Here is a 25,277-nt window from a genome sequence, read left to right as displayed (position 1 = left end):
TCGGAACATGATTCTAACCTACTAAGACAGAGCCAAAGAACCAATCATCATTGCAACCAGTCACATCTGCTCAGGATGGTGCAAAGCGATGGGAGGATATCTCCAACGGGCCCGGTAATAATAATAATAATGAATGAGAATGTCAGTAAGGATAGACCTTGAAGCCAGATAGACCCTTTCCAGAACTCCTGACCGCTTTTTCTTTGCCTTCTTTTCTTCTATCTTCTGGTCTGAACTTTGAATGTGCAGCTCGTGAAGTATGAAGCTCTTTGGGCTCTGACCATGCCGCTGCCCCTCCATAGACCAAGTTTCCCCCTGTATGGCGATTACGCTGCATCTCTCGACTCAAAAAGACTGAGAGCAACTGCATAAACATGCAACCTCATCATTTATTATTATCTGATTTCTTTTGGAATTCAATTAATCTCAACACAAGTCCCCGGCCCGGAGATGAAAGGGAAATAATGAGTTTCCTAGTCCATGTAGTTAGTCTAGTCACGGCCCTTTCTGCGACGCTCGCCAATGCAACGAGATCATTGGCGCCATGGGGACGATGTCATCCACTTGGCTAAAACATGGGAATTAGATTATTTCGATTTCTCTTTGTGGTCCTGCTCCTGCTCGGCTTGCTCTCTGTATGCAAGTAGCATGTCAGTATGTGCGTCCGTACTTAACTGTGTCTTTATCGCCAGATGACGACTTGGTGGAGGCGAGGCGAGCGATATTTACTGCCTCCGTGTGTCATACTTGATACTTGATTAAGATTATTATTTTACAGCTTGATGATTTATATTTTTATATTATTTTTCTGTTTTATCGATCATCGGTAGAGTTCTCTATTTATTCCATTGCCCGTCCTCGCCTTGACATCTAGACTTTTCTTTTCTTTTTCCTCTGCAACATCAGATCTCGCCTTTGAGTATCTAACTGGAGACAAGCCTCATCGGGTCTTCTTCACCACCGCGAGGAACAAAGACTCTTCCTGCGCGTCCTTTTTCCACCCTGGCTCCTCTTTCATTGCAAGAATCAAAGTTCGCCTGACTGGCCCTTTTTTTTCCCGCAGTATCCCTATCTAAACTTTTCTCCCCCGTCATCTCTCCCCTCTCTGGCATTCCGTTCATCATGCCTGCTTCAGCCCCCGTCACTCCACCTAGCAAACCACAAGCTGTAAATCCTCACGAGGATGAGATCCCCATTAGCTACGACATCAACATCCCCTATGTCGATGTCGCAAAGGAATCCACTTCACACACCAGATACCCAGAGTACCTCCCCACATGGGACAAGGTCTGGTTTGATCCTCTGCCCCCCTTCAAGTATGAGGATCCGGCGCTGCGCGTAAAAGACAAGAGCAAGCGCAACCTGCTCACCCCTGGCGTTAAAGTCTCGCACATCCAGCCCCAGATCGGGAGTATTGTGGAAGGCGTGCAACTGAGCCAGCTCTCCGACGCCGCCAAAGATGAACTGGCTCTGTTAGTCGCGGAGCGCAAGGTCGTCGCCTTCCCCGCGCAGGATCTCATTGACGCTGGCCCGGAAAAGCTGGAGCAGTTCATGCGCCATTTCGGGAAACCAAACTACCAGCCGGTCTCCGGGACGGTGCGCGATCACCCGGGATTCCATATCATTCACCGCGATGGCAACCGCGAAGAAATCGCGCGCTTCCTCGAGCAGCGCACCACCACCACGCTCTGGCATCAGGACGTGAGCTATGAAATCCAGCCTCCAGGCTATGTCATGCTCGGCCTGCTCGAGGGCCCGGAAGTAGGCGGCGACACCGTCTTTGCAGCTACAGACATGGCCTACAAGTACGGATTTCCCCCTTCCTCTTCCTACGCAGAAAAACAAAAAACTGACCGCAGCAGGCGCCTCTCCCCAACCTTCACCTCTTTCCTCGATGGCCTCCGCGCCGTCCACTCCTCCGCCAAAATGATCAACCACACCCGGCTGCTGGGCGGCCTCGTCCGCAAAGACCCCATCGACACCGTCCACCCGCTCGTGCGCATCCACCCCGTCACCGGTGAAAAATGCCTCTTCATCAACGGCGAGTTCATCACCCGCATCCAGGGCCTCAAGGAGCCCGAGCAGCGCTACCTCCTCGATTTCCTCATGCAGCACATCATGACCGGCCACGACTTCCAGGCCCGCGTGCGCTGGCAGCCCAAGACCATCGTCATTTTCGATAATCGCTGCACGATCCGTAAGCTCTTCCTTCCCTCCCATGCCTTTAGCGCGAGCTTTTTTGCGTACTGGGTGCTGACATTCACCAGACTCCGCGATAGTCGACTACCTCGATGACGACTATGGCGCGAAACTCAGGCATATCTTCCGGCTGTGTGCGCTGGGCGAAAAGCCGATCCCTGTTTATGATCAGTTCGAATAAGCGACAGATGCTTATTTCATACTAATCGCGAATGCAAACAAACAACAAAAAATTGCAGGGGTTTAGTTCCCATCCCTGCTTTCCGGTTCTTCTTTTTTTTTTTTTTTTTTCTTTTCTTTTCCGGTGAGACACGGGTCCAGATACAGATACCTCGGATCGGCTTGTGGATTTGGTTGTTATAGACGGTGTGCGCGTTAGTTCTTGATTGGGATTCTTAGACTTGTGCTTTTCGTTTCAGATTCATTTTCAGTCTCATTTCAGGCCTGTGATTTAGATAGACTTGTTTGATTTGCTGGTTTGTTTGGCGTTGCTTTAGCGTGTGATGTTTGTGAGTACCTTACTTTATTTACCCTGTCGGTAGATAATCCTAATGAACCATGATACGACTTCGATTGAGCTGTGTAGGGTTTCAAGAAAGATACCGAGTATAACTTCGACTGCTGTTCAATTCATTCAGAAAAGATGCATTGACAATGGCAAAACTATGACCTGCCTGTTTCATACCAACAGCCTCAAATGCCGTCTCGCAGCGCAAATACTGAAAGAAGAATAACGCCATATGCTCACACCAACTTGAAAGAACATGCAGAAACAGCTACCATGTCGCAATTGTACACTAGCATAGATTCCATCGACTCGTTACCGCAGAATTTCTACAATCCGCGTGCGCAGCTCATGCGCAGCTTGCATCTGCTCGGGTGCAATGCCGCCCTGTTGCAACAGGAGAAGCGTCTCCGAGACACGCTCCGCGACTGCGTCGCTTCCGAACACAATCCCTCCCAGCCGGACTGTCTCGTGGTACCACACCTCGATCAGGTATAGCAAATCCCTGGCAATGTATTTGCGGTTCGATCCGTGGAATGGCGCCTCGTCTGTGTAATACATCGCTTCGAGCACGGCGTAGATGGTTTCGTGCGCAACCCCCAGATCCAGGAACAGATCAACAATCCACGTCGGCGGGCCCACATCGCGCTGGTGCTCGAGCGCATACCGCTCAAGCATCGGTAGGAGGTCCTTGATCGGGAAGACGGTCTCGGACATGCGCAAACGGCTGCCGAGACTACGCACCTTCTCAATCACAGCTTCGTATGGTTGTGGTACCCCCTTTGCCAGTGTCTCATCATGCAGGTCTTGGAACAAATGTTGCCATGTCGACCTGATATCCGCCGAATTGCGGTAGTCCGCAAGGTAGAAGATCTGGAGGCAGATGTCGTAATAGCTAGCAGGGTCGGCGTATTGGTTAAACAGCTGTAACACGGATTAGTATGCCCTTACGAATGCATGATTAGAACTGAAACGTACTGTACTGATGTCCATGATGGGACCGTCCACCTCTTTCAGAACCTCCGTTCGGCGCTCGGGTGCGATACGCGTGTCATCCTTCAGCCGCTGCAGCAGATCGTCCTGGATGTTGGCAATATCGATGAGATTCGAGATGTCCTGCACGAGGCGCTGCCGGGACTGCCGGCCCACATCTGGAGTGAAAATGGAGGCGTTCGCCCGGGCCCGGCCCAGGTATTCGATCCTGCGAGCAAGAGGCAAAGCAAAAGCACTCTGCGCAAGGTGGTACTGAACGTTGGCGGCTTCATAGAACCGCTGCGACTGAGCAAAATATCTCCAGAGCAGGTCCGCATGAGCGATGTCATCGGCTGACTTGCGCTCGAGGTATGTAACCACAAACGGAGAATTGTTCTGCAACAAACGATCACTCCACCCCTGCTCGAGGTACCAGTCATATAAACTCGTCAAGAACACCTCGTCGGTCGAATCTGAGATCACGCCATAGGCCTCATTCTTGCGTTTGGCAATGATTGTGAGTTGCCCATCAACCACACCCGGGTCATGCGCTGCAAGATTGTCAGCGGCGATGATGACCTTGAATATCAAATCATAGCATTGCTTTCTGAAGTAAAAGTAATCGCGTCGAGAATCCTGTGGCGGCGGATTAGCTTGTTGCCTACCAGACAATGTCACAAGTGGACTCCTACATCTTCAGGGCGGCCGTCCACAATCCACGACAGTGCCATGTTAGCCTTGTCGGAACGAGCCGCGACGTTGAGAGCCAGCTGGATTGCGCCTGAAAATTGTCAGTTTTCAACATCCATGGCTGAGGTATGAAGACTTACCTGCAAAGAACTGATTGGAGATGTAGCTCTCGACCGCCGAGACCAGGTAATCCATGGGCAGGCTGTCAGACACTTGCTGGAACAGATGGAGACTCTCATTCAGCAGATTCCGACCGATTTCCGAGTTGGCCCCGGCTTCGGTCGCTCTCTTCAACAACTCTTGAGCCTTGAAAATGACCACGTCCTCAGCACTACAGAAGCTCCCGCACCGTCGTCTGAGTGCGTCAGCCACGGTCTCGACGTTGGAGCCCTTGGCGATGTTTCTATTCACGATCCCCTTCACCAGTTCTTTTGCGATGTCATGCCCCTTGCTGGTGCTGAAAAGCTCCTCAAAAGTGAGCTTGAGGAGCCGCTGCTTCGACTCGTCCGGCAGAGTTGCAACAATCTCATCAACGCGCTCGTCGAACAGCACCAGGACGAATGAAATACCTTCAATGGTGTGTGAAACCAATTGAACCAATGAATGCAGCGCTCTGTGTTCGGCTTGCAGCGCCGTTTCTTCCTGCTTCGTCGACACGCGCGCCAAGGCTTCAGGGCCACTCAATCCCTCAATGAAACTCTTATTCGCCTTGAAGAAATCTTGCAAGGCAGACAGGTCACGCTGTACACTCTGCAGTTTCGTTGTCGGCACGGATGCCGAGATCGTCTGTGCACCATTGGGCCCGCTGCCGACCGTTACGATTTCTTTCTTCCAGATCGACCGTAGCAGCCTTGACATGTAGAGAGCGATTCCCGCATGCCTGGGCGATAGGATAACCGTGTCGATGGCTGGTGTGGAGCTGTCTGCGACTGCGTTTTCATTCACCGTCGGCCGGCCTCCATACTCGATGAACACTTTGCGCGCGAACTCCAAAACATCAGGATCATTGATCTGAGTCAGTCGTGAATCCGTGGAGACTTCGACGCCTTGTCCGCACGCAACTGCAAGCGCTGTCGCAAGAGTCTCGCTCCGGCCATATGTGCGGATGAAGTTCTTGACCTCGCCCTCGAGACCCTCATCACCGCCAGTACCACCACCCCGAACCAATGCAGCAAACATGTCAACGAGTCGCCGCCGGCGAATCACATGAATACCAGTGTTGGTCAGAATCGCAATCTCAGCCGCGGCGCTGTCAAACTGAACGGCAAGCTCGTTGCCAAATCCTCCCGGAGTCGAGGCAGCCGCGCTAGGCGCGGAGCAGAGACCAACGTCCTCCGCTCTGCTACCCAAAGAGAGCCAGATGCCAGTCTCGCCTGCCTTTCCGGGGATGACATTCTCTTGAGAGCGAGCAACTCGGCCAGAGTCGGGAGAAGAGATGAAAAGTGTGTCGGTCTTTTGCGTTGGATCCTTGCACGTGAAGCAGAAGAAATATCCTGGCGGGTATCGCACGGTAAATCTGGTCGGATTGAGAGAATGAATGGGAACCCTAGATGCTCCGGAGGTCTGGAACCGGGGCTGACCCAGCTCCACTGGGGTAGAAGGGGGGTTGTCAAAAGGCGGAGTCTTCACATGATGCGCCTGCATGCTTGTCGGCGCATTCGTACCATTTGGAGCTGGCGACCAGCTATAAGACGCAGTCGCACTGAGATAGATACGGTAGCCGGTTGCGGTTGTGGCCATTAGATGGTATCTCGAGGCCTCGGCAGCTGGGATAGGGCTAATCGACACGATTGGAACTTTCGGGTTGAGGGTTTCGTTGGACGCGATGATGTGCCCAATGTTCGCGTAGATGTCCATGGCTGGTTTGGTAATAGCCAAAGCCAAGGTACCATCAGGTTTCATGTGGAAAACTCTAATAGTTGAAGATGACGACAGAGTATAGAGCAGTCTCCTTGTGTCGTCAATCTCCATCTGCTCCACCGTCTCCGTAGTCTTCTGAGTGAAACTCAGACTGGGCGTGAAAGCCGCGATGCGCGAACTGGTATGGTTGACTTTGGAGCATCTGCCCTGGAACCACCGTTCCTCCTGTTGATATGTGAGCTCATAGACATCGTTGTCAGTAGAGCCGCCGAAGAAGATACGGCCGGTCGCGTCCGACGAAGCGATCACATGGATGTCCAAACCACGAATAGATACTGACATGCCGGTCTGATACAAGCTGACTTGTCGCGCACCCCCCGGCGTTGTTTCACAACCCATTCCCAGCAGAATGACCTCCGCAGTAGTTGATATAACAAGAAGGTGGGTGATTGAAGGCAGGAACACACCGGCGCGAGGCTTCGCCAGCTTGACGGCATTGATACTATTGGGCTGGTCTTCAAACCCGACCAGTTGCGGATTGGGGTGCGTATAGTCCCAGATGTAGAGCGCGTTGTCAATAGCAACCCAGGCGTGATTCAACTCGGCGAAGAGTCCCATACTTGTCGAAACCTGTGCTCGATTATACTGATCGAAGATCTGGTCAGGGATATTATACATCTTCACTTTTTGGAAGGGCGCCCATGACGGCGAGGTGGGGATGTCGTAATCAGAAGAGAAACCTTCTGCGAAGGGACTGTCAGCCAGCCGAAAGAAGAACCAAGGCGATCAACATTTTCCTTACGAGACAGGTAGCTATCCAGATCGGGATACCGAGATTCCTGAACGAGCGTGTCGTTTATTGTGCTCGCAGCACGCTCCTCAATGCTCAGCGTTTGGCTCTGGGACTTGGATGCTGCCGGAGGAAGCTTCGGAAGAAAAGCTGGCGAAGGTCTCTCTACTGGGGCAGGAGCTGGCTTGGGAGAGCTGAGCGACGTGCTCGATACATTCTTAGGTGCGGGAGTCTGGAAGAAAGCCCCAGGGAGGTGTTTTTGAGGAGTCAGAGTCGAAAGATTAGGGTATGACATAGTTCCGTGCTGTCGCCGTCAACGGCTTAGGGACAATATGTCGCGCTCCCAGGCGTGGTGATACTTCGTTCGGCGTGGTCACGGTGAGGGAAGAACGACTTTGGAAGAAAAGAGAAGCTGGATACCAAGCATAAGCAAGTAACTAGACGCCGTAGCAAATCGGGATTAGCATCAAAGAGTGCTGGTTCTCGTAAATCTATTATTATTATTGTATTGAGAGCCAATTGAGACAATGGCAAAAAGCAGGTAACTGGCAGAATTGGGAACTTCACAGCAGAAGAGAAACAAAATTGCGCACGGACCAGACAAGATCAACAGCCCCAAGCAGCCCCAAGCAGCTTTCCGCCTTTCCTGTGTTCCCCGACAATGATTTCATTCCAAGTCCTCAATACTCAATATACATTGTTTGTCTCCACCCATAGAATTGTATAGTCTAATTTTCTCCGTCGCTGCGGTTCCTGTCGATTCTGTCGATTGCTTGTGCTTCAGAAAAGAAAAATGCTCAGAACTTTGAGGTCGACCAGTCGGCTGAGCCTGAGTCCAGTGCGATGGAACTCCACCGCCAGTCCGGCTTCGCCGCCCTTAATGGCCAGAATTAGATCTGATCTCAAGGTTGCCATGAGGGCGAAGGATACCGCGAGGTATTTGTCATGCTACGTTCGAAGGTCTAGGTCCAATGTTAATTGAAATACGTCCAGATTGAATGTTCTTCGCGCGCTGATTTCCGAAACAAATAACTCCACAAAGACCTCATCGCCGATCCAGACAGACTTGCAATTGCTATCGCTCATCCGAAAGCGTGTGGCTGCTGCCAAAGAGGCAGCAAACCAATTCGCAGAAGCCGATCGGCCCGATCTGAAGGAGAAGGAAGATGCTCAGGTCGCAATTCTGGAGGAGTATGCCGGCAAAGTGGAGACGATGAGCCTGGAAGACATCAAGGCCGTTGTCTCTCAGGAAGTTTCGAAATTGAAGGAAGCCGGCAAGAAGGTCGAGGTCGGCGGTCTGCTCAAATCTCTCTTTGCTCCTGGAGGTGCCCTGGATGGCAAGCCTGCAGAGAGAGCTGAAGTTGCAAAGATCGCCAAGGAGGCCGTCGCTTCCGTGTGAGACGAGATGATGTATCATACAACCCCTGTATTATGATGTAAAATAGATAGTAGACTTTCCTCTCTTCCTTCTTTTATCCCCACTCAGAAGGTGCCTTGGGTGCGGAACAGCGAGAGTTACTAATGACAGGTTATATTCCCACTTTTGGGAAGGGGAGCTAAGAGGACCCCCAACAGCAAGTGACGTGCAAGAATCTCCATTGCTGTATATGACTATTTGTGTACATGAAGATCTCAAACACCAATGCTCCAGAAAGCAAATGCATGACGCACATCAAAGAGTCATTGCAGTCTAAGAAATCAAGAATAGATCAAAGCAATTCCCCCCATAGCAGTCATCAGAATACCAAACCATAGCCATCGGTCCGGGTCGCCGATGTGATCGCTCCGCATCAGAGTGTCTATGCCCACAGGAGACCCTATATCTCGGGCAATATGGCGCTTACTCTTCCCTGTCTCCGAGCTGACCGGGTTTAAGGTAGTTGTGGGTAGCATCTGAGGAGGTCTAAAAATGAGATACATTGGCGGCATTGGGGTCTCATCGAATGCCTTGAGATCCAAGCGTTTCAAATGGTGGTATGGGTCTACGGAGACCGTAAATGACTGCAACGCACAGTTAGCAACGATATCATTATGGTTGGGACAGGTCTTCGGCGTACACTAAAAGCCTCGGTCTGGTTGTATCTTGTGTACACGGCCACCTCCTTTGAGCATGGATCTGACACCAACTGGCGGCCGTCGAGCCCGATTGGGGTCAGCTGGATGGATCCATCTGGCATCACGTCGTATTTGCCATGCTGCCACAGCATGATACCTTTAGGACACGAAGGCGTTGTGGCTGGTGAATACAAATCGCGTCAGAAAGCAGCCTCAGACGGGAAAGCGTGGGGAGCAACTGACGGTTGGAAACGGCCCGGTAGTACGCCTGTTCATAGTATCCATCAGCTGTAAATGAATATGAGATGCCAGTAAGACGAGGTTCAAGCAGTCTGTCGTTGATTGGGTCGTAGAAATCCTGCAAGATAAAACAAGACGTCAGAGACTGATGAAGACCACTCGGGAAGATGAGCGGCTGTGCGCCTGCAGAGAGCCTACCGGGCCTGTCACGACACTGCGAGACTTAGTTGTCCAAGTCCCAACCAGCTCAGCGACACTATTGGTCCTGACAACAGCGATGAGGAAGCTAAGCAGCAAGTATCCGACAATCATCTTTCCGGGCATCCAAGCGAGGGCCTAGCAGCGTCAGGTAGCGCGAGGTGTAGCGAGATGAGAAATAACTCGTGAAGGAGCGCCATGTTGAGCGACAATCTACCCTTCATTGCAGTGAAGGAGGTAAATCATGTCTGGTATGTAGAATTACCTGGCCCTGTCGATCTAGCCATGCGGATACTCCACATAACAATGTGCCAAGACGTGGTGACCTTCGGGATTATCGGAGAATACCCAAGGCCAAATCGCATCGACGGAATATTGAACAAATCCATGCGCTTGTTGAAATAGCTTTCTTCATCACACCTGAAGAGCTTGAAGAATGCCCATTGATACCTTACACTGCCATCCGTAGCAATAATGATGGCTTCCGGTCTACAGACAGCTAAAAGGGACCTCCGCAAAAAGATCCGTGATGTTCTTCAGAAAACCCCGAATGAGTCAATCGTTCTTCAATGTCAGACACTCCTGTTATCCCCAACACATCACAGTGAGCTAACTGAGCTTAGCCAGAGTTGCTACGGATAAGCTATTCTCTCTCTCTGAGTATCAAAATGCCAAGAGGATCGGTGTCTACCTGTCCATGCCTTCGGGTGAACTTTCAACTACGGCCATAGTCCAAGACGCCTTGACTCACGGCAAAGAGGTATTCGTGCCGTATATCCATAGCATAGACTCACCGTCTTCGACGCAGAAGAAGACCTCCGTCATGGACATGTTGCTTCTGAAGTCTATGGAAGAATTTAACTCTCTTGAACCTGATAAGTGGGGAATACCATCGCTCACCAAGGCCCAGGCAGAGAACAAGAGGAACTGTTTTGGGACAATAGGGGTCTCCACAAACATAGGGGAGGATGCTACGCAGAGATTTGAAGGGCTTGATTTGATAGTCATGCCTGGAATGGCTTTCGATCAAGGGTTCCGAAGACTGGGTCATGGTAAAGGTTACTATGATCAATTCTTGACGAGGTACTCGATAAAGGTAGCCGAGAAAAAGACGACAACATCAAAAATGCCTTTACTCGGTGAGGAGCAGCCACATCCGAAACCCAAACTCCCGTTAAATGACCTTACTGATTCCATTAGTTGCCCTTTCCCTCAAAGAGCAAATGCTTCCCTTGAATGAAGAAATACCCGTTGCGGATCACGACTGGCCAGTAGATATGCTTGTGGTCGGCGACGGCCGCTTTCTTGTTCGCCAATCCTGATATTACCACTCGGGGAAAGAGTCTTCACGGAAGCAAAGAACCCGTCTATTCAATCAAGCATAAAACTGTCCTTCAGCGGCAACCCGTAAAGTATATGGCTGTGTGGAAATCGAAGCCGCCGTAGATGAATAGAATTTTTTTTCCTCCTTTCGTGGCAGAATCACTGGACCGCTTGGATGAGAGACACGTTGTCGCCCTTAAGCAGAATTTGACCTGCGGCGAACGGGCGGGTTAGTAATAGCACTCACTTGCGATATCAAATATACAGTGATAATAGATCATACCAAGGGGTCTCCGCTTCTCCTCATCAGTCTTTGTAGCCATTTTCACTTCCACTGCATCATCAATGACCAGGTTCATGAACTCATCGAATCCCTGGCGCATGTTGTTAGCTTGATAACGTGTTGCAAGGAAAGGAATGAATGGTACCCTAATTTTGCCCTCTATCCTAAACGCCAACTGCTCGTAGAGCCAAATAGAAACAGTCGTTCGTTGCTGCAGAAGCTTGAAAATGAAGTGAATTGGCGCAAGCAATGTCTTGCGAGCGCCTCCACCACCTGCTCGACCGGACATGATTGACACGTGGCGTGGGAAATTGTTAAATGAACGTAGCTGGCACTGAAACTGAGTGGGCGCTATTCGACAGTGTCGTTGTTAATAGTAGAATCAGCGTTGAGGCTCTGTCCGTGGTGGTGGTTATTAGGCAAAGCTAAGCTGGTTGAAGGAGGTTCCTTCACCCGCACGTTTTCTTTGGCCGCCTTAGGGGACGATTGCGGCTCACCCAACTTTTCCGTTTGAGTTTCTGTTCACCACATCCCACTTTCCCTACTACGTAAGGACGGTTCCCCGATCTATCAGTCCGCGACGCTTTCTGAATACCGGTGCCTGAAGTCCTCGCTTGGTCTCTCATCTGATGCTCATTTAATGAGTGTACATGACATTTTCCTATAGTTTTTAAGCCCTTCCGGCCGGATTGACCCCTCCACTTCCGTCTCCTATACACTAAATCAAAACATCACATTCCCGTCGACCATGGCCAGTAAGGAAGGGGCCGCAGGACCGGCCTTTGGCCCCGTCCTCGCAGCAGTCGCTACAATGCAAGGAAACGTTTCACGAAGTGAGAAGACACAGGCTCACGAGTTCCTTGAGAAATTCCAGAAGTCCGTGAGTTGAACCCCTCGATTGCACCCCACGCGGATCGCAGAATTTCTGTCTGACACTTGTTAATTTCTATCTAGATCGAGGCCTGGAGCATCACCCACGACCTGTTGCAGTCGCCGAATATCCCAGTTGAGGCAAAGTTGTTTGCAGCGACCACACTGAAGGGGAAGGTACAGCAGCCTATGCCACGGTTGTCAAGGAATGTGATGCAAAAAAATGCTGACCCTAGTAGATCATATTCGATTTAGATCAACTACCGCCGGAGTCTGTAGTTGCTTTGAGAGACTCTGTGCTGAGCCTCCTCGTGGCTTATGCATCTGGCCCACGACCGATACAGACACAGCTGTGCGTGTGTCTGGCCAGCCTTGCCATTCAGATGACCGAGTGGAAAGACGTCCTTGCTACCGTCGGTTCGGCTCTAGGAAGCAGTGCCGGCGATTGTGTCCTAGAATTCCTTAAAATTCTACCAGAGGAAGTGACGGAGGGTCGCAAAATCAATCTCAGTGTACGTTCCGGCAGAACCAACGTCTCACCACTCATAATGCAGTCTCCACGGATCGACAAAGTCTACGATCAGTGAAACAGACTCTAATGCAGGTGTATCATTATAGGAAGAGGATCTTACGATGAGGACTAAGGAGTTGTTGGAAGACAATGCAGAGCAGGTGATGCATCTGCTGATACAATATGCGCAGTCATCCCGTAAGTACACATCTGTCATTCTGAAGGCGCTATATGCTAACATGAGCCCGCTTCTTCCGCATTAGCAACAGCATCGACCAACCCACGTCTCCTGGACTGTATAACCTCTTGGATGCGTGAGATTCCGGCCGCGAAAATTGTTGAATCGCCTTTGATGGATGTCATCTTGAAAGCATTGGACAACGATGTCTCTTTCGAATCGGCTGTCGATAGCATGTGCACCCTCTACAGGGATACGCGAGATGTCGATGAATCAGTGTCGGTCATTCAGGCTCTATACCCACGGTTATTGGCTCTGCGTCCAAAGATAACGGAATTTGCCGAGGCAGAAGATACAGACGCGTTCAAGGGTATCACCAGGCTTTTCGCAGAGGCCGGTGAGGCTTGGGTCGTAATGATTGCCCGCCTACCTTCCGAGTTCCGCGGTCTAGTGGAAGCGGTTCTTGAATGCTGCGCCCGAGACTGGGAGCACGACGCAGTTTCTCTTACTTTTGTTTTCTGGTATGAGCTGAAGCAATACGTCACACTCGACCGATACGGAGACGCTCGTGTCGCGTTCACCGATGTATTTTCAAAGCTGGTGGACATCATGGTCAAACACCTTGAATACCCCCGTCCCGAAGAGGGCGAAACCGATCTATTCGGTGGTGATCGGGAACAGGAAGAGAAATTCCGTCATTACCGTCACTCTATGGGTGACGTACTTAAGGATTGCTGCGCCGTCATCGGTGTCACTGAGTGCTTGTCAAAGGCCAACGCGTTGATCCAACAGTGGGTCTCCAAGTACGCATCTCAGGCAAGCGACCAGCATGTCCCTCACTGGCAGGAACTTGAGGCACCACTTTTCAGTTTGCGGGCAATGGGCCGCATGGTCGACCCTGAGGAAAATACAGTGCTTTCGCAGATTATCCCGTTGATTGTTCAAATACCCAATCAGGAGAAGGTGCGATTCCAAGCTATCATGGCGCTGGCGCGTTACACGGAGTGGACCGCTCAACATCCCGAAACTCTGGAAGCACAACTCAACTATGTCATCTCTGGCTTCCAGCATAATTCTCCCGAGGTCGTGCAGGCTGCCGCCTTAGCATTTAAGTTCTTGGGTACAGACTGTCAGAAACTACTGGGAGGGCACATCCCGCAACTTCATTCCTTCTATGAATCGGTCATCGATAAGTTGAAGCCGGCCAGCCAGGAAGAAGTCACGGAAGGCGTAGCTGCTGTTGTTGCTGTTCAACCCCTTGACAAGATCTATGAAACTATGAAGTTGTTTTGTGATCCCATCATGGCACGGATCATGAATCTGGCCAACAATGCGAGTGATGAGCAAGGCCAGCGCGCTGTTGCCGGTATGTTTAACGTGCATTTTTTTCACCTATATTGGAGCTGACCGATTCCTACACAGACCACTTGCAATTGATTACAATCTTTGTGCAAGTTGTAAATCCATATGTCGGCCCGAATGAAGACAACCCGGCCGTCAAGTATTGCGGCGAGATCCTGCCCATTATGACGACGATTGTTATGAATTTCACTTCGTCCACCCCCATATTGGAGCGTGTCTGCCGTTGCTGGCGGTACATGATCATCTCGTACCGAACTGCGATGATTCCTCTGCTGCCCACGCTGGCCCAGAGCATTGCCAACGGGTTTGAAACTTCACGGGAAGGATGCTTCTTGTGGGCCACCGATGCTGTTGTGCGCGAGTTCGCTGAAGGGGCCGAGTTCGTGGACCGGTCGACAAGCAATGCTGTCTTCCAGTTCTACGAACAACAGGCAGTTGCTTTTCTACGGATCCTGAATGAGCTTCCACCAGAAAACCTGCCCGATGGTAAGCTCTATTCGTCTTGTAAGACTATGTTGTGGTACGCTAACTCCGATGCAGTCATCGAGGACTTTTACCGGCTTTCTTCAGACGCTGTCCGGTTCTACCCCAAAGAGTGCATCAGCTCGTCCCTCGCAGTACCCATTTTTACTGCGGCGCTCAGCGCCCTCACTCTCCAGCAGATTGATCCTTTGATTGCGACACTGCACTATTACCATGATTTATTCAGTTTTGCGTTCGAAAAGCCCGCTGTCTCGGAGTTCACCAGCTCCGATGGGGATTCGTATACGAATCCACCTGAGGTCAGAGAGGCTGTCAAGCAGTTGATCCTTGCTCAGGGGCAAGTTCTTACCCAAAGAATTCTGACTGGGATGATGTTCACATTCCCTGGGGACTGCTTTGCGGACGCTTCGGGCGTTATGATGACACTCTTTGACTTAGTGCCCCAAGAAGCTGGGGCATGGGTGCAGTCCACGCTCCAGATGCTCCCGGCAGGGACCATGAAGCCAGGAGAGGCAGAGCGGCTGCTTAAAGGCATCGCAGACAAAGTGCAGACCAGGGAAATCCGGAAGATCAGATCTCTACTACAAGGTGGGACCGGGCCCCAAGACTCCACAGTCTCTATTATGACTAACAGCATCCTACAGACTTTACCCACTCATATCGCCGACGAAACGTGGCTCCTCGTGAGGGCTTAGGCCGGTTGGAGGCTACTCGGTTCCGCTTCAGCGGATAGATTTGAGAACAGAACTTCCAGACTGAGCATTCCCAAGTGAGGAGTTCATGAGCGGGGACACATTATAGGCAATCCCCATCATCCACCTTGGCTCAGCCTCTTGGCAAATATGTCCTCTGAATGGTCGCCACGGTGACTGCATGCGTCATGAGAGCAGGTAAGGGTCCGTGGGGCATTACATGCGTTAGAATCCAACCCGGTATGTTCTCCCCGGCAACCATACACAATCTGCGGGACGTTCAGAATCCACGTAACATGATGGATGAGCACTCCGGAACATCACATAAAGGGGCGGCGACACATGCGACCGTCCGGTCCTGTAAGATTTCGATACCATAGCATTTAGCAACATTAGAAATGGAACGGCACAGATGCGAACCCTGGAACAACCAACTCCACTCTATTTTTGCTTTTTCTTCCTTTCACTCTTCTCTCGTTGCTTTTCCTCTTGAGAGTGACACCGTGCAGGCATGCTACTGCCGATATCGGCACTTCAATCTCAGTGAAAGCAAGCCTACAGACCGGTCGTTGCCCCGGCACGCCCAGCCGACTGCATTACCCAGGTAGATCTGACTTTATTATGGTAGACGCGGTACGCTTCTATCTTGTGGGTCTAGCATGACTCGTTGGCAGACGATCACCCTTTAGACTTGACATGAAACGTAGCTAACAGGCAACTGCAGCCTTACAGTGACATGCTGGATCCGTTCACCGATAAAACTTATAGTGAAGGCAGCGTTCCCATTGTCTAGCCATCCACAAGCCTACGTTCATGCCAACAGTCGCAGAGTGACGATCCTTGATCCTGTGACGGCCTTACTCTCGGAAACTCTGACCCATGATGAGACTGCAGATCATATTATCAGGTTGGGTCAGTCCTACGGTCTCGATAAGAAGGAATAGAAATGGCAGTCATTGTCGGAAAAGTAGGAGTATAAGATTCGAGCTTTCATTTAGTTTCAAACGAGGATCAAAAGTATTGTTCACTTCGATAATATGTAACTTGTATCTTTTACTATAATGCAGGTGCTTTTACTTCGGTGGCAAGGACATGACCTTCAGAGATATGGAGCGTAAAGTCTCATGAGAAGTGGCTTGGTGTGGCTGATGAGAGCAACTATGGAGGATGTGATATATATTTTCATTTTGGGAAAGCCATGTAGCGGGCTTTTCACGAGTCGGACACGCCATGTCCAGGTCCTTTAGATTTGTTTTCAAGCCTACCAAGTACTCGAAACTCCAGCGGTGGATTACAGGAGTGAAAATCTCTCTGCTCACTCCGTGTGCCAGAAAACTGAGATGTACATTCTGCCATTCAGCCCATGCAGTTGGTGCGCTAGAGATATTGACAGAGCGACTCGAAAGATTCCAGTCTAACCCCCATTCGTGCAAGGTCGCAGCCTCACAGGTAACTCGCCGAGTCTTTAGTCCAGCTTGACTTCCATCGAGGTAAAGTCGGCTACGGGCAAAAAAATATCATTGAAGGACGAAGCGACCGGAAGGTGGTCTCGTGACGGGCCGATTCTCGCTACGGCAGCAACGGACACCCTGCGCGGAAATCTTCCTACCATCGACATGAGACGCCGGTCTAGATTCTGAGCATATTGCTTTTCAGTCACATACATTGTCCGACCCCGGAATATGCATTGAGGAGTCGCCAAAATAAGATTCCCGGTACGCTGGTACAGCACCGGGGAGGCCCGCATGTCGACGCAATAATGCAGAGATATCACGCCATTATCTGGATGCTTGGTCACTTGGTGCTGGCCTGGTGATGTATATGCCATGACTCCTTATGACACGTGGACAGTCTTCTGGTTGTATATCTCTGTCGAATGGCATCTACCGGGCCTATCAATCATCATTCTATTATTCAATTTGTCTTGATATAACTATTGGCAGCTCAACTCCCTTTCCCATTTCCGCGGTCCTGGTCACCAGTTAGGTCCCATTATTTGGGTCTGATGAGATTGGCTGAATATTGTGCTCTGTTGATGATAAAGAAGAAAGGAACAAGGCTGATCGTATTAATCCCTGCCTCTTTGGCTGTTCTGAGCTTGCTTCATACTGCTTGATTCTTATTGGACAATGGAATTGCCTCAGAATGAGGACCATCTGTGATTTCAATGCATCCCAGGGGAAAGGGGAAGCCGGAAAATAGAAATAGCCGCGACAGTCGAGGCGGGGAAGATCGTTCTAAAACGAAGTCGCCTCTAGAGCGAGTTAAATGGCCCTCGTGCGCGCCAGCTCGGATCGACGGGTGAGCCACAAGATGTATGTTCTTCGGCATGTGGGTGCTCTACTCCGTACCTAGTGCATGACGCAGATCTCTCCGCATCCATTCGTACCTGGACACTGGAGATTAGAAAATGGAGATGACAGAGACGGCATCAAGCATGACCACGTAGACACCCGTAGGAGCTTTCCTCTGTCTGTAGGGAATACAGCATAGTATTGGAGGCTCGGAGCCGGCACCTGGTTCGCTCGGAAGTAGTGCGATGATTCCACCCGCTCGACTATTCTCAATATTCTGGGACTAGAGGAATGATGATGGTCTGATCAAAGGGACTTTTTGTTGACTCTGGTCACTTAACCGCCGCTGCCGCAACTCATGCTTGCCTAATACTTCTATTGTGTCATTGTCAGGACAGTGACACTCGACTCGTCTTCCAATAATTTCCGGTCCCTTATACTCAATACAGCCCGATTCCATTACCACCAGAAACTGTGCGCCCGAGGAGGTGCTATTCATCAGTCGGACACTAAGGTGGTGCCGTGATTCATTTCTTGGATATCCACTGTCGAGGGCAGGATTATGAGTCGACTGACTAGTTGGCAACTAATATCTACATGATTCTAGCTGGATTCGGAGCGTGTTCGATGCAGGACCGCAGGACCGCAGGACCAATGATGGTCAGTAGAATGGTCTCGCACAGTCATTAGACCCTGTCGCCAGAGTCCGGGGGTCATAGCAGGGATTGACATCTCCCGTTGCTTTTTTCCTCAGTCCTGCTTGTAAAATTCGTGTCAGAGCGTGGACTAGAGATTCTTAAGTTTTGATGTGAAGACTTAATGTGATGTACTAATCTCGTCTACATCCGCGACAAGAGACGAGGAAAAAGAAATACAAATGTCCATGCCCCACCTCGTGCTCAGGACAAAGCTAGAGTCAACAAACGAGCCAAACTAGCGCACCGATCTCGTTCCTCGTTCAGACCAGCTGGATACCTACACAGTTGAGCCGTCTCTCAATAAGAAGACTCTTTCTCCCTCTTCGTCGCCGTCGGAAATTGTGAACTTTACGCCCGCTCGGCTCGTTCTCTCTCCAGTCAAGTTAGTTGTTCCTCTTTTCCCCTCCCCGAGTCCGCTGTTCAACGGTTCAACCACCGGCTAAAATTGTCACACCACCTGATCTTATAACTACTAACCACAACTGACGATTTGACTGCTGAGATCATAACAATCTCTTCTTTCTTTTATCTTTGCCTAGCTCGAGTTGCCCTTCTTTATCAACAGGATATACCTCCTCCGTTCTTCACCAACTCTTCGGCTCCCAGGCGAAACCCTTTTTCCCCACGGGGTTCGGCCTGCCGCCTTTGGTGAAAGTCCCCCCGCGCACAGGCCGTCCCGGGACGTCCAGATCTTTGTCACCTCCGACCTCCGTTCCGCCTCGTCCAAAACCTTGTCATGGCTCGCTCCGACCGACTATTTCCTTCGCAGTGAGACCTCGTCGCCTGCGATCGTTTCCAAGGCTCGGGTCCTCCGTCCCCTGTCCTGTCTGATGGTCACACTCGACATAGACGAGGTTACCGCAGGTCCACTACAGGGTATCGGATAAACTCGACGACGCAAGATCGGGAAATAAAACCGCCACCACTGTGAGGACATATCGTGTGCGTCCCCTACGAGTTCTCCGCATCTGTCACACGATATGACATTTGCTGTTGGGACCGTAACCGGGTCCGATCAGCAACTCGACTACAAGCGAAAGGAACCGGGCGATAAGGAAGAGACCATGGAGACCGACGCCTTGCGAGCGGACGGCGCGCCGCGCAAACGCAAGAGGGCCCGCAAGGTGAACTCGGATCGGAAGTTTGAATGTACACATGAGGGCTGCGGCAAGAGTTATTCGCGTGCGGAGCATCTCTATCGCCACCAACTGAACCGTATGTCGGACGTCTTCCAACCACAAGCCCGTTTCGGTGGATGCCAATGACTGATGTATGACTTGTTCTAGACACTCCCAAGCAGATTTATCGATGCGACTTTCCTGACTGCTACCGGACCTTTGTACGGCAAGATCTATGCGTTCGGCACCGTGAACGGCACACGACGCAGGGCTCTCAGCTTCAGAAACGGGACCATTTCGCGCAAGCGGCTTCGCAGAATAAACAACAAAGCCAGTTGCCTCACAATGTGGCCAATAACAATGTTCCGCAAATGGGCAGTACCCAGAAGCCGCCAATCTTGCCCGCCACTACCGTTGATTTGACATCGGCGCGCTCCGCAACCACTTTCCCTGAAGGCGGGGTGGAGACTCTGACACCCCAGTCGGCTAATGGTTCCAGCAAGCATATATCAGTCTCATCGTCGACGTCGATGTCGCTCGGCCGACCGCTCAACTACCAACCGCTGATTGCTCAGCATGGTGTGGGGACACCAGACTCGACTACATCGAGGTCTAACAGTCTGAGCAATCATAGCATTAATTCTCCTCCTGGTCAAGCAAATGCTCCCTTCAGCCCTCCAGACCTGCAAAAGCCAGCGTATGTGCCGCTCACCGGCCGCCACTCCATATATCCGTCGGGCAGCCCCAGTGATCAGACATATCAACTGACCGGACTGAATCCCATTTCTAGGACAAGACCTCAAGACGCTACAGCATACTCCATGTCAGCCGATGTCAACGGCTCTTCGGTAGTTCAGTCGCTGCCGTATGGCTCTCCCACGGGCCTACAGATGCCTGTCGGTGGATTTTCCGATCTTTCGATGAATACCGTGCCGCCCTCCACCCAGGCGTCGCTGGACAGATCAACCAGCATTACTGGATTAGATTCCCTGTCGGGTATGATCACTTCCGCAGATCCTGCATTCGATCCGATGGCCTCTTGCGTCTACCCGATTTTCGGCGGCGAAACATACAACAACCGCTCCCCCTTTGCGATGGCCGATGATTTCACCGCGTGGCTGTTCAATGAACCTCTTCCGGGATCGTCGTCCCTGACCTATCCTCCCACGGCCTCCATGATGCCGAATTATCTGGATCCGACACAGCTGCAGAATCAGTTCCTCATCAGCGAGCCAGCGTTCGGCAGTTTCCTGAACGGCGTTCTTCCGCAACATCCCATGAGTGTCACCAGTATCTTAGATCCCGGTTCGCCCCAGGCGATCATGTCGGAGGAGAAGCGACAGGAGTTGCTGCATCTCATGGCCACTCGATTTAACGAAGCCGCCTATTCGGCAGTGGCAAAGCGCAAGGATGCTCTGATGGATGGAGACGTTGACGATGACAGCCATGTTCTGAGCTTGCGCATGATGCAGACATATATCGGCTCTTACTGGTACCACTTTCACTCGCAGCTCCCCATTCTGCACCAACCTACCTTTGTCGCGGATAAGGCGCCAAATCTCCTTCTCTTGGCCGTCATGGCCATTGGAGCAGCCACCCTTGACAACATCCATGGGCAAGAGGTCACCGAGACGGCTGCGGAACTGGCCAACTTCATAGGGTGGCATCTACGGTGGGAGATTTTCATGGATGCTGATTTCCGACCGCCCGCCAAGCTCTGGGTTTTCCAGGCTTTACTCCTGCTCGAGGTCTTCGAAAAGATGTACTCGACTCGCGCATTGCACGAGCGCGCGCATATTCATCACGACACCACCCTGACGCTGATGCGTCGCGGCAGCTCGTTGATCGGCCGCTCCGCACTCGACTCACCCGCAAGCTTCAGAGACGACCGGCAGACTAGATCCACGACAGGATCTGGTTCGAACTCGGAATTCGCTGCAGACGATTCCTGGACGCACTGGATCAAGGCGGAGGCCACCAGACGGGTTGCATTTGCGGCCTTTGTGCTGGATTCTACCCATGCCACTATGTTCGGGCATTCGGCGAAGATGGTGGCCCATGAGCTCCGGCTCCCACTCCCCTGCGACGAAGCCTTGTGGTCCGCCACCAGTGCCGCCGAAGTTGCCCGCGTCCAATCCAGCCTGCATGCAAATGGAGTGAAGCCGACCATGTTTCTCGACGGGCTCAAAAAGACGCTCAACGGACAGCGTGTTACCACGAATGCCTTCGGGCGCACTATCCTGATGGCCGGTCTGCTTAGTGTCAGCTGGCACATGAATCAGCGCGACCTGCAAGTCAGCTCGCTGGGCGTTCCGCAGGCTCTCGGTGGACGGGACAAATGGCGATCAGCCCTTCTGCGAGCTTTTGATAACTGGCGGCGCGACTTTGACGAGGCCCTGGCTCAGGCAGGACCTCCTCCGTTCCCTAATCAGTACCGACGGCATTCCCTCGAAGACGATGGCGTCTCCGAGTCTCGGGATGTCCTGCATGGACTGGCTCACATGGCCTCGCATGTCGACATTGTAGACTGTCAGATATTTGCAGGAGCGGGCCGACTCATGGGGCGGTCAATTACTCCACGCGACTACAGCGCTGCCCGTGAGAAGATGACCGAACGATGGGCCACCAAGGCCTCAGCGCGAGACGCGACGTTTCACGCCCTCAAGTTTCTCTCCGAATGTCTGTTGAATAACCGGAGTGTATCCGAAGAAACCGGAACCTACTCCGGACGCGATGACTATCTGCTCAACCGGCCATGGGTCATCTATGTTGCAGTGCTGGTCGTCTGGTGCTATGGATATGCGCTCGACGGGCCGATCGCCTCGCCTCCCGCGCTGGAAACGGTAGCTGACCAGCGACGCGACATGGAAGCCTTTCTCCGCCGGGTCGGCGGGGTGCGAGAGCCCCACGAGCTGGCGACGATGAAGGGTCGCAACCAGTGCCTCGGCCTGTTGATGATTCTGCGAGATGGCTTCGCCAACACCCGGTGGGAGCTCCTCTCGGAAGCATCCAATCTATTGCAAAGCTGCATCAACAAACTGCGGAATCAGACGCCGCGCGCGAGCTGAAGCCCTTGACCGTTAGTGATTCGTGAGAATGTGGTTTATCTACTTGTCTTTAGCAGGACGGTCTGACATGTAATGATTTGATTTATGGGTTTCATGATGTGATACCACGGGTTGGCGATTGCTTTGTATACTGTTGATAGGGATGTCTAGTATGGAGTATATATGAACCTTTCTCTAAATGTATTCCACTTGACTTTTGACCAGTCCATTTTTTTTTCCCGCCTTGCATACATCTAACTAGTGCAGAAATAAGCTATGTCATCTCATCTGGATCGTCGGGGTCAGTCATCCATCCTTGGTGGTTACCACAACAACCACCCGCCTAAACACCGCCAAACCCACCCCAGGCCAACTTCTAATCTTCGCTCCTCCTCGCATGATCATCTCTCAGTCGAGTATCTACGCCGTCATCTTCGTGTTTGTAAGGATCTACCATTGTTTACCATCCGAACAATATAGTTGTCGCAGGCATTGACTCTCCCTTTCGTGGTTTGCAGCAATCCCGAATCAACCCCTGAAACAACAACAGCAACCATGGTACGTCTGCCATCCTCCTCCACACCAGCACAGAACGATACGGAGGAATGTTGCGCATGCGGATAGCCTCACGAGGAGATCGGGGGGGTGAGAGTGGAAATGCATGCAATTTCTCCTGTCCTGTTGCTGCTTTTCCTCCCTTGCGTCGCGTCGTCCTTGCTGTTTGGTGTTTTCCCGTTACGTTGCTGCCATTCCTGGATCGCCGCCTCTCCCCCTCATCGTCACGCCTGTAACCAACCAGTCAGTGGTTCTGATTCCGGCTCTGGTTCCGAACAACTGAACTTCCCTCCCTCATTGCATTTTTCATCCCCAACTTCTGCCCTTCATCATCCATCCCACTTTCTTTCTGCTGGAAAATAGCCCGTTCTTAAAAATGCCTCGCTCACCCGATTCTCACAACGACCAGGCCTCAACCAACTACAAGGAAGCGTTCTCGCTGTTCGACAAGCGCGGCACGGGAAAGGTATCGCTCGAGTCGCTCGGTGACCTGCTGCGCGCATGTGGCCAGAACCCTACCCTCGCGGAGATTGCAGATCTGGAGAAGAGTATCGGCGGAGACTGTAAGTTGCTTCTGGTTTCTGGCGCTCGGTGTAGCAAGCTGACAGTGCGCTAGTCGACTTCGAATCGTTTTTGAAGGTGCTGAACCGTCCTGGTGGATTCCGGGAGCCCGGCGAGCCCGAGGAGTATTGTCGGGGATTCCAGGTGTTTGATAAGGATATGACTGGGTTTATTGGGGTGGGGCAGCTGCGCTATAGTATGTTGTTCTGCGTTGCGCTGTGCGTTCAGCTGGCTGGGGGATTGGGTGCTGACTGATGTAGTTCTCACGAATTTGGGCGAGAAGATGTCGGACGAGGAGGTCGATGAGCTGCTGAAGGCGGTTGACACCAGCTCTGGCGAGATCAACTACACTGGTATGTTTTCTTGTTTGATTTACTCCGAATGGTTGACACTAACTAGTATCGCAGAACTTGTCCGCACAATCCTGGCCAACTGAACGATTACGATACCCCCCCTGACGCTTCTACGATGGTTTTACGACGTGCGCTGCGCTTTCGTCCCCGCAGTCGATGACTTGACTTGTCGGCTCGACTCTAGCAATTAGTTGATTTCAGTAATATGAATTATGTACTGTATCCCCGTGTTTATGCCTGTAGACAAACATGAAGATGTACACTTGTACGACCCCCTATTGAGCAATCCACCCACTCCACTCCCGATCCAGCGCCTCCATTTTCTCCTCATCACCCATAATCTCCGTCTCCATCAACGCCCCAGGAAGTAAATATACAACCCGTGGTTCTTGACTCGCCCCTTCCCCTTCAACTACATCCTCGGCCCTCTGGACAACAGGAAAATGCACCGCATCAAGGAAATACCCCACCACAACCCGACACCGCCCACACCGCAGAAACCGCCTCTTCTCGAACCCGTCTTCCCGACGGATCAGCGTCGCCTTGCGATCGGGGAGAGTTGTGGATAGCAGGATGGTGTAGTGCTTCTGTTTGCGCCGTTTCCTCCCCGCTTGTCCTTCGCTTTCGGCTTCGCCTTCGGTTCTTATGGTTTGGTTGGTTTCGCTCCCGGGCTCGGGCGATGTGGTTGCGTCTGGCTTCTCCTCCTCCTTCTTCTCGTCGTCGTTGTCGTCGTCGTCATCTTCGTCCTCGTCCTCGTCCGCGTGCGGAAGAGGCAGAATAAGCGCGTTATCCTGCGCTGGGGCTTTTCGACGCGGAAGGGTCGCGATCGTGCGCGTTGTGGCTAGGAGGAGGTGGTTGCAGAAGCGGCAGTGGTGGGTATGAACTTTTAGGCGCTGTTGCTGCTGCTGCTGTTGCTGCTCTTGTTCCTGTTGCTGGGGTTGGTCGTCTTGTTGTCGAGGAGCGGGGGACCGGGATGGAGAGGCGGATGGGTTTGTAGTTGACATTGTATTTTCTTTTGGTGGGGTGAGTGTGACTCTTGCAGGTGGTTGTCTGGGGTTGGTGAGGTTGACGCCAACAGAAGACCTTATTTTATGTGAGGTGGTGAGTTGTAGTTGCCGCAGGTTGAGAGTTGGATTGGAGTGGGTGGTGTCTTATCGATAAGATGGACAGCTAGCTACGCGCCACACTTTACGCAGGACCGAGTTACAAAATGCTAGTATGGCTACAAAGCGAAGTGAATTCTTTGATTGTGTTAGGCTTTTACTCAATTGCAATAGACCGACTAGGCCAGTCCCAATTCCTTGTAAAAGGCGTCGGTCTTGGGCTCGCGGCCGAGGAAGTCGGTCAAGGTCTTCATCTCGTCCTGGCTGCCGCCCTTCTCGAGGACGCCGTAGCGGTATCTGCGGCCGGCGGCTGGGTTCATTGGATCGTCCTTGAAGA

General features: G+C 51.7%; 10 protein-coding genes across 10 annotated transcripts; 7 read left to right on the top strand and 3 right to left on the bottom strand.

Moving 5' to 3' along the window:
• Positions 1 to 37: 37 nt before the first annotated feature.
• Positions 38 to 2,490, top strand: AFUA_7G06030 (TauD/TfdA dioxygenase family protein). The gene is made up of 2 exons (XM_743814.2): positions 38 to 1,805; positions 1,863 to 2,490. The coding sequence occupies exons 1-2, from the start codon at positions 1,123 to 1,125 to the stop codon at positions 2,293 to 2,295; spliced, it is 1,116 nt and encodes a 371-aa protein (XP_748907.1). The 5' UTR covers positions 38 to 1,122; the 3' UTR covers positions 2,296 to 2,490.
• A 33-nt stretch (positions 2,491 to 2,523) lies between these two features.
• AFUA_7G06020 (putative non-repetitive nucleoporin) lies at positions 2,524 to 7,590 on the bottom strand. The gene is made up of 5 exons (XM_743815.2): positions 7,029 to 7,590; positions 4,507 to 6,969; positions 4,369 to 4,457; positions 3,683 to 4,312; positions 2,524 to 3,628 (listed from the first exon to the last, which is right to left on the bottom strand). Exons 1-5 carry the CDS (start codon positions 7,309 to 7,311, stop codon positions 3,020 to 3,022), a joined length of 4,074 nt encoding a protein of 1,357 aa, XP_748908.1. The 5' UTR covers positions 7,312 to 7,590; the 3' UTR covers positions 2,524 to 3,019.
• A 79-nt stretch (positions 7,591 to 7,669) lies between these two features.
• On the top strand, positions 7,670 to 8,700 carry AFUA_7G06010 (uncharacterized protein). Its single transcript, XM_743816.2, has 2 exons — positions 7,670 to 7,952; positions 8,010 to 8,700. Exons 1-2 carry the CDS (start codon positions 7,810 to 7,812, stop codon positions 8,413 to 8,415), a joined length of 549 nt encoding a protein of 182 aa, XP_748909.1. The 5' UTR covers positions 7,670 to 7,809; the 3' UTR covers positions 8,416 to 8,700.
• Positions 8,701 to 9,047: 347 nt separating this feature from the next.
• AFUA_7G06000 (uncharacterized protein) lies at positions 9,048 to 9,651 on the top strand (the record flags this gene model as incomplete). Its single annotated transcript, XM_743817.1, has 2 exons — positions 9,048 to 9,333; positions 9,425 to 9,651. 2 exons carry the CDS (start codon positions 9,048 to 9,050, stop codon positions 9,649 to 9,651), a joined length of 513 nt encoding a protein of 170 aa, XP_748910.1.
• A 332-nt stretch (positions 9,652 to 9,983) lies between these two features.
• Positions 9,984 to 10,831, top strand: AFUA_7G05990 (5-formyltetrahydrofolate cyclo-ligase; the record flags this gene model as incomplete). The annotated part of the gene is made up of 3 exons (XM_743818.1): positions 9,984 to 10,080; positions 10,241 to 10,648; positions 10,710 to 10,831. The coding sequence occupies 3 exons, from the start codon at positions 9,984 to 9,986 to the stop codon at positions 10,829 to 10,831; spliced, it is 627 nt and encodes a 208-aa protein (XP_748911.1).
• Positions 10,832 to 10,991: 160 nt separating this feature from the next.
• Positions 10,992 to 11,404, bottom strand: AFUA_7G05980 (small nuclear ribonucleoprotein E; the record flags this gene model as incomplete). Its single annotated transcript, XM_743819.1, has 3 exons — positions 10,992 to 11,044; positions 11,116 to 11,206; positions 11,261 to 11,404. The coding sequence occupies 3 exons, from the start codon at positions 11,402 to 11,404 to the stop codon at positions 10,992 to 10,994; spliced, it is 288 nt and encodes a 95-aa protein (XP_748912.1).
• Positions 11,405 to 11,629: 225 nt separating this feature from the next.
• On the top strand, positions 11,630 to 16,271 carry AFUA_7G05970 (mRNA transport regulator MTR10). The gene is made up of 9 exons (XM_077805208.1): positions 11,630 to 11,995; positions 12,070 to 12,162; positions 12,225 to 12,497; positions 12,604 to 12,694; positions 12,760 to 14,040; positions 14,097 to 14,522; positions 14,577 to 15,107; positions 15,164 to 15,844; positions 15,936 to 16,271. The coding sequence occupies exons 1-8, from the start codon at positions 11,864 to 11,866 to the stop codon at positions 15,250 to 15,252; spliced, it is 2,916 nt and encodes a 971-aa protein (XP_077661336.1). The 5' UTR covers positions 11,630 to 11,863; the 3' UTR covers positions 15,253 to 15,844; positions 15,936 to 16,271.
• Positions 16,272 to 16,274: 3 nt separating this feature from the next.
• AFUA_7G05960 (putative C2H2 finger domain protein) lies at positions 16,275 to 22,596 on the top strand. The gene is made up of 2 exons (XM_743821.2): positions 16,275 to 19,418; positions 19,490 to 22,596. Exons 1-2 carry the CDS (start codon positions 19,184 to 19,186, stop codon positions 22,387 to 22,389), a joined length of 3,135 nt encoding a protein of 1,044 aa, XP_748914.1. The 5' UTR covers positions 16,275 to 19,183; the 3' UTR covers positions 22,390 to 22,596.
• Positions 22,597 to 22,694: 98 nt separating this feature from the next.
• AFUA_7G05950 (uncharacterized protein) lies at positions 22,695 to 23,920 on the top strand (the record flags this gene model as incomplete). Its single annotated transcript, XM_077805207.1, has 6 exons — positions 22,695 to 22,810; positions 22,887 to 22,926; positions 23,333 to 23,486; positions 23,540 to 23,680; positions 23,745 to 23,837; positions 23,892 to 23,920. The coding sequence occupies exons 2-6, from the start codon at positions 22,924 to 22,926 to the stop codon at positions 23,918 to 23,920; spliced, it is 420 nt and encodes a 139-aa protein (XP_077661335.1). The 5' UTR covers positions 22,695 to 22,810; positions 22,887 to 22,923.
• A 192-nt stretch (positions 23,921 to 24,112) lies between these two features.
• Positions 24,113 to 24,841, bottom strand: AFUA_7G05940 (uncharacterized protein; the record flags this gene model as incomplete). The annotated part of the gene is made up of 1 exon (XM_743823.1): positions 24,113 to 24,841. The coding sequence occupies one exon, from the start codon at positions 24,839 to 24,841 to the stop codon at positions 24,113 to 24,115; it is 729 nt and encodes a 242-aa protein (XP_748916.1).
• Between the last annotated feature and the right edge of the window lie 436 nt (positions 24,842 to 25,277).

Source organism: Aspergillus fumigatus, chromosome 7, assembly GCF_000002655.1.
Source record: "Aspergillus fumigatus Af293 chromosome 7, whole genome shotgun sequence".
NCBI lineage: Eukaryota > Fungi > Ascomycota > Eurotiomycetes > Eurotiales > Aspergillaceae > Aspergillus > Aspergillus fumigatus.
The sequence above is the reverse complement of the archived record's forward strand: the minus strand, read 5'-3'. Positions and strand labels throughout refer to the sequence as shown.